Source organism: Sus scrofa, chromosome 1, assembly GCF_000003025.6.
Source record: "Sus scrofa isolate TJ Tabasco breed Duroc chromosome 1, Sscrofa11.1, whole genome shotgun sequence".
NCBI lineage: Eukaryota > Metazoa > Chordata > Mammalia > Artiodactyla > Suidae > Sus > Sus scrofa.
In genome coordinates, this window is record NC_010443.5 from 262281281 (window position 1) to 262297036 (window position 15756).

The window sequence follows — 15756 nt, forward strand, 5'->3', positions numbered from 1 at the left end:
AGGGCAGTTGGCAGACAGCCCTGCTCAGCCTCAGGTGGGCAGGAGGGGCAGGCAGAGTTACAGGCCTGATCCAGGGCTTGCCAGATCTGCTCCCAGACCCCAGTTTTGCCACTGGCCAGCTGTTCGACCTCCAGCTAGTCTCTCTCTCTCTCTCTTTTTTTTTTTTTTAAGGGCTGCACTCATGGCATCTGGAGGTTCCCAGGCTAGGGGTCGAATCACAGCCAGAGCAACACAGGATCTGAGCCGCGTCTACAACCTGCACCACAGCTCACAGCAACACTGGATCCTTAATCTGCTGATTGATGCCAGGGATCAAACCCAAAACCTCATGGTTCCTAGTCAGATTCATTTCTGCTGCACCACAATGGGAACTCCTCGAGCTAGTCTCTTAACCTCTCTCTTAACCTTATGAGCTTCAGGTGCCTGAAAAATGGGGCTAGAACTAGGACCTTCGGTCCAGGGTGGTGAGTGTTACTGAGATGACGCAGTGAGAGCAGTGACTGGCCCAGGGGAGCTTGCTGCCTGTCAGCAGTCACTGATCACCATCCACTATCAGTCCACCATCCATCGGGATTGTTTTACACCCAGGGGCTGGTGCCGGTTGAGAATCAGGGGCCTCCTTAACTTCATGCCCCAAAGGGAGCAGCCGGTGTGACCTTGGCAAGCTACCCTCTGGCCTCCTTCTACCTGCTTTGGGTGCCAATTTCAAAGCTGGGCTGGAGGCCCGCAGTCCTCTGATCTCCCTGTCCGGCCTTGGCACTGTCCTGGATATGTTCCCCCCCATCCTCATCATTTCTTATTCACCTGGAGTCTCAGACTCACTAAGATGCCCCCAGACATAGGCCTTTACTGAGCCCCTGTAGATTCCAGGGTCTCACCGTGGGGGCCAGACTTAGTGCCTGCCCCCCTCCCAAACCAGTGCAAGGCAGGAGTTGGGGGGGGACAGATGCATAAACAGTAGGACCAGAGATGGGTGCCTTCTGGACAGAAGCCTAGAGCCTAAGTATTCAAGAGGCTATAGTGACCCTCCCCTCCCTCAAAGTATAGACCAGAAATGAAAATAATAGAAACCATAAAAATAAGTATAGGGAAGAAAATCCAACATAATTCAATGTTCTCCATGTTAATATTGAATGCACAATATCAGATATGAGGTTCTTTCTCCAAAAATCTGGGAGTGCCCTTGCTTTGCTGATGCCAGGAGCCAGAAGCACCATGTGCTGGGAGAGTGCAGAGAAAAGGGTGTAGTCATGTTGAGGTTCTGGAAAAGGTGGTGTCTGGCTAGGCTTTAACGTTTGAGAGGTAGATTTGCTGCGTGAAAGGGAAGGAAAAGCCTGAGCAAAGGCACAGAGAGCTGCAGGGGTCCAGGTTATCAAGATGGAGCGTCTGAGACCTGCCAGTGTGCAGGGGGACAGAGGAATAGTCAAGGGAGGCCCCCCTTAGGCAGTGATAGATGGACAGGGCTTTGATGGGTATATAGGAGTGTGTCTGAGCAGGGTGTTCAAGGCAGAGGACTCAGTGTGAGCTGGAGAGAGCTCTGACTGCCAGGTTAGGGAGCTTAGCTTCAGTTCTTCAGACAGTGAGGAGTAAAGACATGGCAGCTGGAGTTCCCGTCGTGGCGCAGTGGTTAACGAATCCGACTAGGAACCATGAGGTTGCAGGTTCGGTCCCTGCCCTTGCTCAGTGGGTTAAGGATCCGGAGTTGCCGTGAGCTGTGGTGTAGGTTGCAGACGCGGCTCGGATCCCGCGTTGCTGTGGCTCTGGTGTAGGCCGGTGCCTCAGCTCTGATTCAACCCCTAGCCTGGGAACTTCCATATGCCACAAGAGCGGCCCAAGAAAATGGCAAAAAGACATGGCAGCTGCAGAAGGATCTTTCAGCGAAGTGTGTAGGGTCTGAGGGCTGCAGCCCTGGAGATAGACTTGGTATGAGCCCTTGCTGCCTTATTAGCTGAGTGAGTTTGGACATATAACTCCACCTCTCTGAGCCTCAGTACTGTCCCCTGGGAAACAGGATAACACTGACTCTGCAGGACGGCTGGGAGGATTGAATGAGTTCCAGTCTGTCACTGAAGGTCTGCAGATCCTTCACATCCTGACGTCCCTCCCGGCCGTCCCCACTGTCCCAGCCTTAATTCCACCCTTAGCATCTGTCACCTGGAGAACAGGCCCAGCTGCCATGTCCCCTTCGATCTACTGTCCACATGCGGCTGGAGAGCAGGGACAGAAGGGAGCAGAGGGGTCAGAGCAGAGGCCGACCGAGTGACCTTGGCTTCAGCACTTGGCTTCCCAGATCTGCCTGTGTACAGTGGCCAGGCATCGCAAATGTGTTGAGTGAATGCAAATGCAATGACACGTGCTTGAAAAATTAATGCAGGGATTGGGGAGAAAGAAGAATGGCAATATAAATGGTGTTAGGATGTGGCACCACCCCCACTTAGCACGTGCTCACTCTTGTGTGAGTGTGGGGGGACGTGAATCAGTTGGTCTGTGTCCCTGTGCGCCTCCTGTCTTGTGAGCACCTTGCCGCACATGGGCTGATTCCGGTTTTAAGGAGGTGTGTTTTCTACCTATATGGCCTGTAAACACAGGACAGCTATGCATCCGGGCCTCGACCATAGGAATAAGTTTCTGTTCCAACAGTGCCAGAACACTTACTGTGTGGCACTGAGGGAGACGCCCTTCTACAGTCTGGGGCCTTTCTAAGGGATTCCCAAGGGTCATTTTGACTGTGGGCATGGTTCCCTTTACTGGCCAACTGGAGCGCCTAAAATGCCACTTGAGATGACACCAGCCGTGCACATGGCAGAGGTCATATGAGGATTGCATGAGGTCAGGCGTGCCGAGTGCACGTGTGTGCCCGGCATGTGGAGGTGCTTCCTGATACCAGGTCGCCGTGTTCGTTGCCCAGACTCAGCCTCCCCCAGTCACAGTCCAATCCAGCCTTCAGTCTGACCTTGGAGGTCTCCCTCCCAGGGTCCACACTCCCAGAGTAAACGTAAAATTTTTTTGCCATTAAAATTAAAAAGGATTTTCAAAACTTTGCTTGGTAGACTGTTTGACTAAAAGACTTGAGGAGTTTCTGTTGTGGCCCAACTAGGATCCATGAGGATGCAGGTTTGATCCCTGGCCTTGCTCAGTGGGTTAAAGGATCCAGCATTGCCGTGAGCTGTGGTGTAGGTCGAAGATGTGGCTCGGATCCCATGTTGCTATGGCTGTGGTATAGGCCAACAGCTGCAGCTCTGAGTCCACTCCTAGCCTGGAAACTTCCCTATGCCACTCCTCTGGTCCTAAAAAGCAAAAAAAAAAAAAAAAGAAAAAAGAAAAGTCTTAAACAACTGGTGGTGATTTCTTGACAGTTGTGTGCACACCAGAGAAGTCTCAGAAACTGACAAAACACCCAACCCTCAAGACCTCCTCCACCCAGCCCAGAAGATGCTCTTTCAGGGAAAGCAAGAGCAGCCCCCAGGCTTCCCCTTCCTGCCCAATTGCAGGCTCTGTCTGGGCAACCACCTCACCGTCAATATTGGCAATGCCATGGCCTTGGCCTCTGGCCACACTAATGCCAGCCAAGTTCAAAGCCTCATCTTGTCAGGAGTTGTGACCAGGATGCCCAGGCAATGGTGCCGCCCTCACTGTGGGCACCAGCATGCCGGAGGCCTTGGCCCTGCCCGCCAGCTCATGCAGCCCTGCATTTGTGCAGAGGGTGTGGTCGGCATCAGAGCTTTGGGGACGCCACAGGCTGGGGCACCGGGTTCGCCATACACCTCCCACTCCAACACGGAGCCACAGTTCACACAGGAGCTGTCTCGACCCCAGGAAAAGAGGGCAACCCCTCACAGCAGGGCTCCTGCCCCGGAGCATGTGAAGCCTGGCACTTTGAATCCACCCTGGGCTGTCACTGCAGGTCAGGTGCGCCTCCTCCCTCAGCATGTGATCACACACATTCAGACTGAGGAGTCACACACCGCTTGCCACTCACAGCGTGTCACACTCAGGTGCACTCGCTTCTCTTCACCATGCACTGCAAACATGGCCACTTACGGCACACACCGATTCAGGTGTACACACGTTCATACTCACACTTGGAGAGTCTCACACTTGGATGAAGACATGCACACTTGTGCTGGTGCATACAACAGCCTCACCAAACATGACCTTGGCACCAGCGCTCTGAGCCCTTCCCCTCCGCACTGATGGAGTGAAGTGGGGAGGCCATCTTACCCCCCTCAGCCTCGGGTTCCTTGACCTAACGGAGGACAGTCGGCTTGCTCCCTGAGGAGAGGACAGACATAATCTTCTTCCCACAGAGCCTTGTGCCTCCTGGGGGCTCACATCCCCTCCCTGGACCCACTGATTCATCCTGGGCACCTCCCTTTCCTGGACCCCACCCGAGCCCCAGACGTAGCGTGGATGCTGCAAAGCTGTGGTGACCTCAGGTGCGCTTGGCCCTAAGGCGTGCCCAGAGCTGGCAACACCTGGCTTGTGGGTGCCTGATCACCTGCATCCGCCCGTTTGCCCTCTCTGGGCTCACCTTGCCCCGGCCTGCCCCTCACTTTGAACAAAATCATTAGTTGAGCTGTCGCTCTTGATCCTTATGATGCTGATCCTTGTGTAAAGACTGCTCCTCCCTCCACCCCCGCAGGGATCCAAAAGTCCCAGAGGTGCTGAGTCCCTTAAGAACCCTCCCTTGAAGGCACTCCAGTTTGAGAATTAAAGACCCGTCAAACTGATGATCGTAGTTCCCAGTTCCTGGGTGCCCACCTGGGGCCATTCATCCCCAGGAGTCCCCCTGCTCTGCCCTCCACTGGAGTCTGGTTAAACCTGCTGTACAGACAAGGAGCCCGCTCAGAGAGGGACAACGACTTGCCCAAGATCACCCAGCAAGTAGATGGCAGGGCTCACGTAGGACCCAGAACTCCTTCCAGCCTATGCTGTGTGGCCACAGGGGCCCTGAGGTCCCACCTTGCAAAGACAGCTTCTGGCTTTCTTTGCTGTTTGGCATTTCCTGTGCACCAGGCACCATGCTAAGCCCTTTTCAGGAATGATCTCAGTTGATCCTCATGGGCAACCTCCCAGGAAGGCATCTCCCAAGATGAGGAGTGAGGCCACTTGCCCAAGGTCTCTGAGCTTGTGGCCACCAAGCTCCAAAGCCTGTGCCTTTAACCATTGGGACGCACTGCCTCCCTGCCCGGTGTCAAGGCTGATATTGCCTTGTGTCTGTTGTGCAATTTTCAGGACCCTTCTTTCCTCAGCACTGCACCTGCCTTCAGGCTGCACCAGTGACACCTGGGCCCCACTCGTTGGCCTGTGCAGGCCTGCCCCTCCCACCCCCACTGTGAAGCAGGCCCCAGGCCAGCCAGGGCTTTGAGCATCCTGAGTGCGGCTGGCGCCCAGGTATGAGCTCAGACAATCCCTCCTCCCCATGCGGTGGGGCTGCCCAGTCCACGGCCTCCAGACAAAAAAGGAAACAGCAGCCAGCAGCCTTGGTCCTGCACTTGGCGTGTCTGCTTTGCCCTCTCAGCTCCGTTTGCTGAGGGTGGGGAAGAAATTCTTCTGCCTTTGTCTAAATCCCACAGGGTAAACTTATTACTTTTATGTCCCCAAATTTACATTTCTTTATTCATTCATTCACCATATATGTATTAAATACTTTAAAAGAGCCAGATCTGTGCCTCACTCTGAATACCGGAAGTGAATTGATCATGACTCCGCTAGGCTCATAGGGTGACTCTGACCGACACCATGACCTTGACCTGGGTCAGGGAAAGTGATATCCAGACAGGACCCATGGGGCTGGAGGACAGTCAGGAAGGCATGGGGCCCCGCCAACACACATTCATCAGGGGCCTGAAGTTGGGACCGTGACAGGCGTGAAGGAAAACCACGTTCACACAGACAGCCCCATTTCCTGACCACATGTCTTTAGTGCACTGTGGATTTCTGCTTCTTTGACAGAAATCCTAGAATAATGCATTTATATTACAGTTGTTGGTTTGTGTTAAAAGCATTAATTTGTCAAATGTTCATGCTTAAAATACACTGCAACTGTTATACTCATGTTTAGGCCCTTCTTCACTTTTATATACACTAAGGTCCAGAAATGGGAAGTGCCCTGGGCCTCTCTGAGCTCTGAGAGGCCCTACACCTGCACTAGGTCCTGCAAGGAAGGGTATTTCCCCTCCAAGGAACAGCATGTACAAAGGCGCAGAGGCAGTGGTGAGGACGTAGCCGTGGGTGACTACCTTATGTCAGGGTAACAGCATTTCACAGTGTGAGGCAAGCTGGGGAGGCAGGCAGGCTGGAAAGTGGGGCGACCTGCAGGGTCTTACAGTCCAGGCGAAGGAGTGGGGAGACTTTTTAGGGAAGGATTCTCAGCAGGGGAGACTGTGGTCAGATTTGGGGTCCCTCTTCCACTAAGTTCCTTCTCTTCTCTATAAAATCCGTTTTCCTAGTGGTTGGTGAGGTCACTGGAGGCAGGCAGGGGAGGGGATGCGGGGAACAGAGAGGTCACTTCCAAAGCTTGAGAACCAGAATAAAGAAATCTTTGTGCCCCAAGAGCAGACAGATTAAACCCAAAGGTTGCCTGGGTCAGGCCTTTGGGTCTCAGTCCCCTCTGTCCCCCAGCCCTGGAGATAGGGCTGGCCACAGGCGTGGGCTTGTTGATCCTATCATTTATTCATTTTATACAGCGGAAAAAAGACAGTCTCTTCAGCAAGTGGTGTCAGGAAGGTTGGACAGCTGCATGTAAATCAGTGAAGTTAGAACACACCCTCACATCATACACAAAAACAACTCCAAATGGCTTAGAGACTTGGATACAAGATATGATGCCATAAAACTAGAAGAGAACATAGGCAAAATATCTCTGACATAAATTGTACCAGTGTAGTCTTAGGTTCGTTTCCCAAGGCAATAGTAAAATTAAGCTTACAAGCTTTTGTGCAGCAAAGGAAACCATAAACATAAAGGAAAAGATAAACTACAGAATGGGAGAAAATATTTGCCACTGATGCGACTGACAAAGGCTTAATTTCCAAAATATACAAACAGCTCATACAACTCAACAACAAAATCAAACAACCCAATTGAAACATGGACAGAGGACCTAAATAGACATTTCTCCAAAGAAGACATACAGATGGCCAACAGGCACATGAAAAGATGCTCAACATTGCTAATTATTATAGAAATGTAAACCAAAACTATAATGAGGTACCACCTCGCACTAGTCAGAATGGCTATCATTGATAAGTCTACAAATAACAAATGCTGCAGAAGGTGTGGAGAAAAGGGAACCCTCCTGCACTTTTGGTAGAAATGTAAGTTGGTGCAGCCACTATGGAGAACAGTATGGAAGTTCTTCAAAAGACTAAGTATGGAATTACCATATGATCCAGCAATCTCACTCCTGGGCATATACCCAGAAAAAAAAAAAAAACAAAACTATAATTCAGCAAGATACTTGCACCCCTATGTTCATACATGCACCCCTATGTTCAGCACTATTCGCAATAGCCAAAACATGGAAACAACCTAAATGTCCACTGATAGATGAATGGATAAAAATATATCCATTCATTTTATGCATGTATATAATGGAATACTACTCAGCCATAAAAAAGAATGAAATAATGCCATTTGCAGCAATGTGGTTGGACCTAGAGATTCTCCTAATAAGTGAAGTAAGTCAGAAAGAGAAAGACAAACACCAAATGATATCACTTTAATGTAAAATCTAAAATATAACACAAATGGGAATTCCCTTCGTGGCTCAGTGGTTAACGAATCTGACTAGCATCCATGAGGATGTGGTTCAATACATGTCCTTGCTCAGTGGGTTATGAATCTGGTGATGCCATGAGCTGTGGTGTAGGTCGCAGACGCGGCTCGGACCCCGCGTTGCTGTGGCTGTGGCACAGGCTGGTGGCTGTAGCTCCGATTCGACCCCTAGCCTGGGAACTTCCATATGCCACAAGTGTGGCCCTAAAACGCAGAAGAAAAAAAAATGACACAAATGAACTTATCTGTGACACAGAAACAGGCTCACAGACATGGAGAACAGACTTATGGTTGCTGGGGCGGCGGAGCGGGGGGATGATGGTGAAGGGAAGTGTTGGGAATTTGGAGTTAACAGATACAAACTATTATGTACAGACTGTGTCAACAACAAGGTCCTACCGTATAGCACAGGGGACTATATTCCATATCCTGTGATAAACCATAATGGAAAAAATATTAAAAATGGTGGATATGTAGGTAGGTATATGTATAACTGAATCACTTTGCTGTACAGCAGAAGTTAACACAACACTGTAAATCAACTACACTTCAATTTAAAAAAACACTCATTCTTTCATACATTCAACAGATGTAGGCTAAGCATCTCCTGTATGCCGTACTCTGGTCTGACAATGCCACAGTGAACAAGCAGAAAAGGCCCCGGTTTCATTGGAGTTTGCAGTTTGGATAGGGAGGTAGACAACATATAAATAAACAAGAAAATTGCAGAGAGAAGCATATGCCATGAGGAAGAGAAAACAAAGGCCGGATGGAGTGACTGAGAATGAAGGCAGTTGGATTAGGCATCACTGAGAAGTGACATTTGAGCTGAGACCTGGCTGCCAAGAATCAGGTGTCAGAAATGTTTGTTGATGGCAATCAAGACAAGTCAGACTTATTTCGGACTTCACCTGGCAAAGCATTTATTGGCTGCCTATTGTATGCTGCGTCCAGTGGTCAGCATGCAGTCATGGTTCCTGCATTGAGTTTATAGCCCAGTGGGAAATAAAAACATAGAAGGAAATGCGCAAATAAGCACAGACTCATAAATTATTTTTATTGAATGAAAGATTCTTTAATTCTACAGTGCTTTACAATTTTCAAAAGTTTTACACATATGCTTTCAGGTAATCCTGTAATAACCCTTCCCCCACCTCTATCTTGACCCTCTCCCCTCCCCTCTCGCCACTGGTAACCATTAGTTTGTCCTCTATATCTGTGTAGACTCATAAATTGGATGTGCAGGGCCCAGGAGAGAGGAAAGAGGTAAAAGACGTTATTTTGGATGGTTGGGTGTGTGAAAAGTGTTCCAGCCCTCCTGGGGAACACGATAATCTCACCTTTTACCGAGCACATTGGATTTTCAGACATTTTTAAAAATGAACACTTTATTTTAGAACAATTTCAGCTATATAGAATTACTGAAAAGACAGTACAGAAAGTTGCTATCATCCCCCACTGCAATTTGCCTGTTGTTAATATCTTACATTGAATGGTGCATCTGTGGTAACTAATGAACTAATAGTGACACAGTATTATCAACGAAAGCTCATGCCTCGGAGTTCCTGTTGTGGCTCAGCAGTAACAAATTGGACTAGTACCCATGAGGACGCAGGTTCGATCCTGGCCCCATTCAGTGGGTTAAGGATTCAGCATTGGTGTGAAGCTGTGGTGTAGGTCACAGATGTGGCTTGGACCTGGCGTTGCTGTGGCTGTGGCTAGGCCGGCAGCTACAGCTTCGATTGGACCAGGGGAACTTCCATATGCCTCAGGTTCAGCCCTAAAAAAAAAAGTAAATAGCCATGCTTTATTCAGATTTCCTCAGTCTTTCCCTATTTTTTCTGTTCCAAAATCCCACCCATGACACCACATTGCATTTAGTTGTCACATCACCTTACAGGCTCCTCTTGGCTGTGAGATTTCTCAGACGTCCCTTGCTTTTGATGACACTTTTGAGTACTGGTCAAGTGTTTTGTAAAATACCCCTTGGTTGGAATTTGTCTGATTGTTTTCATATGACTGGACTGGAGTCATGGGTTTGGGGAGAGGAAGACCACAGAGGTAAATGCCATTTCATCATATCGAGGCTACACACTCTCCACACAACTCATCAGTGCTGATGCTGACCTTGGTCACTTGGACAAGGTGTGTTTGTCAAGCTTTTTTACTGAAAAGTTACTCTTTTTTTTTTTTAACCCCCTTTCTCTTCTGTCCTTTTTTAAGAGGAAGTCACTATGCAAGCCACACCTAAGGAATAGGGAGTTATGCCCTATCTCCTTGAGGGCTGAGTATGCACACAAATTATATGGAATTCTTCTGCACAAGTGATTTGTCTATTCTCCAACCTTTATACTTTTTTAACAATATTTTTATGCTGGGTCTTTTTACTTTTTAGAAATTCAAGAACCCTATTGATGTTTCTAGGAACCCCAAAATATTTTATTTCAATTACTGAAATGCATGAAGTTAGCAAGGCACTAAATTAGAGGGTAGGGGGAAAAGCCAATAATTATTTTTATTTTTTCTATTGTGTATATACATTAATGAAAGATTTGGGAAATACCAAAATGAAAGAACCTCTCTAGTTCCACTGCTCAGAGCTGACCATTATTCACATTCAACTTATCATTTTTCATTTTTCTCCCATGCACAATTTTTTTTTTTTTTTTTTTTTTTTTTTTTTTTTGTCTTTCCAGGGCTCTACCCACGGCATATGGAGGTTCCAAGGCTAGGGGTCAAATCGAAGCTGTAGCCGCCAACCTATGCCACAGACACAGCAACGCCAGATCTGAGCCACATCTGTGACCTACACCACAGTACGTGGCAACGCCAGATCCTTAACCCACTGGGAGAGGCCAAGGATCAAACCTGTGTCCTCATTGATACGAGTCAGATTCGTTTCTGCTGAGCCACAACGGGAACTTCCCCATGTACAATTTTTACACAGACTATACTGTCTATGTAATTTCTTAACTTCTTCCACATTGTTTTTTGCTTATTATCATATCAAAAACATTTCCCCAAAGATTGCTCTACAGACCTTATAACCACATTTCTTCAGTAGCTGCTAAGCAGCTTCACATGGCTCACAGTGTCCACCCACTGAACTTAGCAGTATGCCTGGCACATAGTGGGTGTTTAGAAATTATTTGTTAAACGAAGGGACAACAAAGTAATCATTCTCTTGTTTTTATAAGCACAGGTTATTTCCGTTTTCTTGATTCCTGAACAGTACCAAAACGCAAAGATTATTCCCCTCGGATAACATCCCAGAGTGGAATTACTAGACCAGTGGGGGCCAAAACTTTTCAAGCTAAATGCACCAAACCAGAAATCTCCCTCCCCTTCCCCTCTGAACCACCAGCAATTGTGCCGAGGGTAATAATTTACAATTGATTAAAGAGTTTGTGGGGTGTTTCTTTCCCATCTTTTCCCCCCTCCTCTCCTCTCCTGCCAAAAAGGGGGGAAATTACCCGAGAAGGTGAAGATGTTCTCAGACAATCATATTAACATATTCCAACAATCGCAATTTGCAAAATAGTAATCACATCTCCCGGGATCTGGGAGGCATTAATCAGAGCGGCAGGTTTAATTCCATTTTAAATATTGATGAAATGCTTCGGCAGCCTCACCCTGGCGTGGCCAGGCCAGGGGAGCTGCTGCACAGGCGCCCACCGCCGGGGAGGTGGTGGGCGGGTTGGTGAGCAGCTGCCGGGAGGGGTGGCATCTGCGATTCAAATTGGTGGCTGTGCAGCCAGGTAGAGAGTGAAAGGGGTACTGAAGAGGGCTGTTAAGTCCATTGCTGTCAATTTGTAACGATCAGGGAGGGGCCTGAGCACTGGTTCAGCACAATAAACCCAGTTTGTCTGGTTTCAGGGTTACCACTGAAGAGGTTGCAGCTGCACTGATTCGAATAGCCTGGAGACTTCAGAACTGTAATTATCAACCAGGCTGCTCTCGGTGTGGCAAAAGTGGGCTTCACCAGTGCTTAACTCCTTGTGTGCCGCTGCTCTCCCCGCCCCTGGCGGTGGGAGGGGGGGTGGCTAGTGGCCACATGCGGATTCCCAGGCAGCCTCCCCCCCCCCAGGAAACTGAGGGCCCCTGACTGCTTCTGGCACTCCTCGGAGGCCAGAGCCGGCAGGCAGCAAGCCTTTCTCCTTGGGTCACAGACAAAGAAAGAGGGGGTGGGGGATGGAAGAGGCCGTTTCTGTGGGCAGCCTCGTCTTCTGGCCCCATCAGTTCTGCCCCCAGGTGGAAAGTCAAGCTTCAGAGGCTGGCAGTCTTGGCTTCAGTCCCGCTGGCCGTGGACCCGATACGGCCCGTCTTCTCTGTAAAACAGGGCTCACCTCGCCACCCCTACTGGGCTCTCAGCAAAGAGTCTATGAGATCCTGTGCTGGCAAAGCATGGAGCGCACAGTAGGCTGTCAATAAGCCTCATCTCCCTGGACCCGTGTCTGGCGGGTCTGTCCAGAAGAGGAAGGGGTCAGTTCAGAAGGCAGGGTTTCTGCAGGCCCTCCGCGACTCCACTCTCAAGAGTGTCCTTTTTCTCTAGCTTCTGCCATTTGTCTCCCAAAGGAGGCTGAGTAGTTCCATCCTGCCACCTCAGCTAGGTCTGGGATGCCGGGAGGAGGCAAGAGGCTCTGGGCTGTGCCCTGAGGGTAACTGCTTGAGGGCAGGGGTTTGGGTTGATCCTCTTTGTGCCCAGGAAGAGGGAAGTTGGGAACGAGGGAGGGACCACAGGCGGGCAGCACAGTGCTGGGGAAAAAAAGCACTAAGCCAGTGGGAGTCCTGGTGACTGAAGTATATGATCCTTTTCTGGCCCAGAATCCCAGGGAAGCCCCCCCGCTCTCCCACTATCCACGAAGGGATGTGCCCAAGAACATTTGTCTGAGCATCATTCCTGGTAACGGGAGGGGGAGGCAACCCGTGTGCCCACCCCCAGGAGGATGGGTAACAAAAGGGGACAGAAGCCCACCATGGAATATTAGGCAGCAGTCAGAAGCAAAGAACTAGCTGTCTGCAACACAACAAGAATAGATCTTGAAAACGTAGTGTTGAGTGGAAAAAAGTAAGGCACAATGAAATTCACAGCACAATGCCATTTATGTAAATTAAAACCACATTCGAACACAAAACAATAGTACATATTTTACAGAGCTCCGTGCATTTTTAGGGGTATGTATCCCACCATCGGAGTGGGTCTCTGTCGTGGTGGGGGGAGGGGCTGGGTGTGGGTTTGGAGGATAAAGGGGAAAAATGAAATAAAGTCAGTCCGCAGAGGGACCTGGCACAGACAGATGACAGTGGTGTGCCGTCCCACTCCACTCTCTCTGAGGTTTAAAAACAGCACAAGCCTCGTGCTCAGACAACCCTGGGCTCAAGCTCTGGGCTCTCCTGCGTACTAACCCTATGGCTGCGGACAAGCCACTCCCTGTCCCCTGAGCCTGTTGTTCTGTTCGTAGAAAGACAGGATTGCTGCTGTCAGGTGATCATGAGGACTTAATAAGGGAGATAAGTGGATAAGTGTGTGTGGGTGGGGGCTACAGGACCACCAGCTTCTCCTTTCCACTCCCCGCTGAGAGGACCTGAGCAAACAGGGTTATCAGCCTCCCGGGGATCCCCGGATTCTCTGAGGGGTCCAGAAAGGAAAGCCCAGAAAGAAACTAAGGCCTGTCTCAGGGGTGCTATTGGTGGATCTCACACTAAGCAAAGGCCCAGCTCAGAGCGGCCAGGTCAGGCCATACCCGCTGACATCAGCAAGGTCTACCTCCAACACACATCCCAGTCCTGGGATGCTGCCTGGGGGTCCCCCGGGCCAGGGTAGGCCCAGCGAGCACCAAGCATGACCAGCTCTCCTTCTGCCTTTGCAGATGATGACGAGCACGAGTGGATTGTCCGGACGTGCCGGAAGGGCTGGGATGAGACTATGGGTCACAAGCCCAAGCTGTGAGTTCTGCGGCCACCTCCCTCACCAGTTTCCTTCTGTGCCACTGGCATTGGCTGGCCCAGGGGGCAGCCCGTAGTTCTAGAACCTGACTTTTGACTCAGGAATAAAGGCTTTCTGCAGTCAGTGGCCCTGAGTGTACTTTCCTTAGACTATTTCTTGAAGTGGGATCCTCGTTCCACCTGCATCAGAATCATCCAAACAAAACTGTGAACTAGCTGTGCCTCAGTCCCACCCTAGACTTGTTCATCAGAATCTCTGAGACTGGGGTCTAGCAATTTGTGTCCTATCCCCACCTATTTCTTTTTTCGGGTTTTTTTTTTTTTTTTTTTTTTTTGGTTTTTAGGGCCGTACCTGCAGCATATGTAGGTTCCCAGGCTAGGGGTCAAATTGGAGCTACAGCTGCCGGCCTACACCACAGCTCATGGCAACACTGGATCCTTAACCCACTGAGCGAGACCAGGGGTCAAACCTGTAACTTCATGGTTCCTGGTCAGATTTGTTTCCACTGAGCCACGATGGGAACTCCCCCACCTATTTCTTATGCATATGGTAGATGTAATTAAGTGAGCAACTAATGTGTGCAGGCAGTGTGGGTATATTATCTTGGCTCCTCACAACAGCGTTGTAATAGAGGGCTTAGCATCACCTTTTAGAGATGGGAATTTGAGGTTCAGAGAGGTTGAGTGGCTTGCCCTAGGTCAGACAGCATTTGAATCCAAGTCCCCCTGAAGACAAAGCCCAGCTGTTCTGTTGTGTTACAAGTTGCCTGCCAGCTTTCATAGGGCAGTAGGACAGGATGACTGTACCTAGGCTCATAGCTGGTATCTTCCTGTAAGCCCAGGAATGGTCACCCAGGACTATCTCTCCCTCTTGAAAGCTTCCCTATCTGAGCCTCATACCCTAAGCACAGAATTGCTGTGGTGCCACAGGAGGAATGCAGCTTTGGCATCATATACACACATGTCTGGGTTCAAATCTCAGCTCAACCACATGTATCATATAACCTGAGCAAGTCACTTTACTTCTCTGAACCTCAGTTTCCTCATCTGTAAAATGAGTATGATGATGCTTCAACTCATAGGGTAGCTGTGTAAATTGAATGAGATAATACAAGTAAAGGAGCTGGTACTTAGCAGGTATCCAATATATGCTTGCTTTAAAAACTAATTTGTTAGCTGTGCATACAGAATCATTATTCTCTGAAATCACCCCCGCAGGGATCTCAGGTATCAGCTGAAAACCAGCAGAGGAAGTGGTAATGTTCCAGGGCTACACTGGGGCTGTACGCATTCTGGATCTTTGCATAACTTTCCCTCCTTAGAGGCTGCTGGATCCTGCAACCCCCTGCACCTTGTCTGCTGGATCACCAAGGGCAGCCCAGGAGAGGGAGTCAGGCCCGGAAGGGCTCTGCCAAGGTCTGCAGGGGTGGGAGACTAGCCTTTGAATAAGGGACCCATGAGTGGCATGCTAGGGCAGAGCCAGGAGTCAAGGGAGGGCTGGGCCTGCTCAGCTGAGCCATAGAGGGATGAAGGATCACCTTCCCCCTGCAAAGCAACAGTCATATCAGTAGAAAGATGGGATTGATGTCACTGGGGTTTTCCAAACTGTGTTTTGAACATAGAAAGTACACTGATGTCAAGAAACACACACAAAAAAACTTAAACTAAACTATTTTCAAAGATAAACATATCTAAATCGTACGACAGAATGGAAGGGGGGGATGAAATGGGGTCAGAGATGCAGAACACAACAACTAATAAAGAGAGGGGCCCTTCTGGGGTATGACAATGTATACTGTGAGCTGAGGCTTATGAGCAACTTGGAGCAGGGCTACGGGGTGGGGTGGGGGCGGGGTGGGGGGCAAGGATACCTCGCACCAGGCAAAGAGCCACTCCACTCCCTTCCTGGAGGGCTTTGGTTTGAACAAATGGTTCTGCTGCTGAAAGAAAATCTGGCAACCAGCAGAAGGATGCACCCTGTCACTCCCCAGATTACGTGATGGCTCTGCAACCCAACAAGGCCATTGTAAG

At 49.5% G+C, this 15756-nt stretch overlaps 1 protein-coding gene across 2 annotated transcripts in view; it reads left to right on the forward strand.

The window, feature by feature from the left end:
- MORN5 (MORN repeat containing 5) overlaps nt 1-13852 on the forward strand; it is a 37000-nt gene extending 23148 nt beyond the window's left edge. For both annotated transcript variants that reach the window (XM_021068403.1, XM_003480598.4), the window contains one exon: nt 13650-13852. In XM_021068403.1, coding sequence (XP_020924062.1) covers nt 13650-13729 — 80 coding nt within the window. In that variant the 3' untranslated portion in view covers nt 13730-13852. The remainder of the gene's footprint in view (nt 1-13649) is intronic.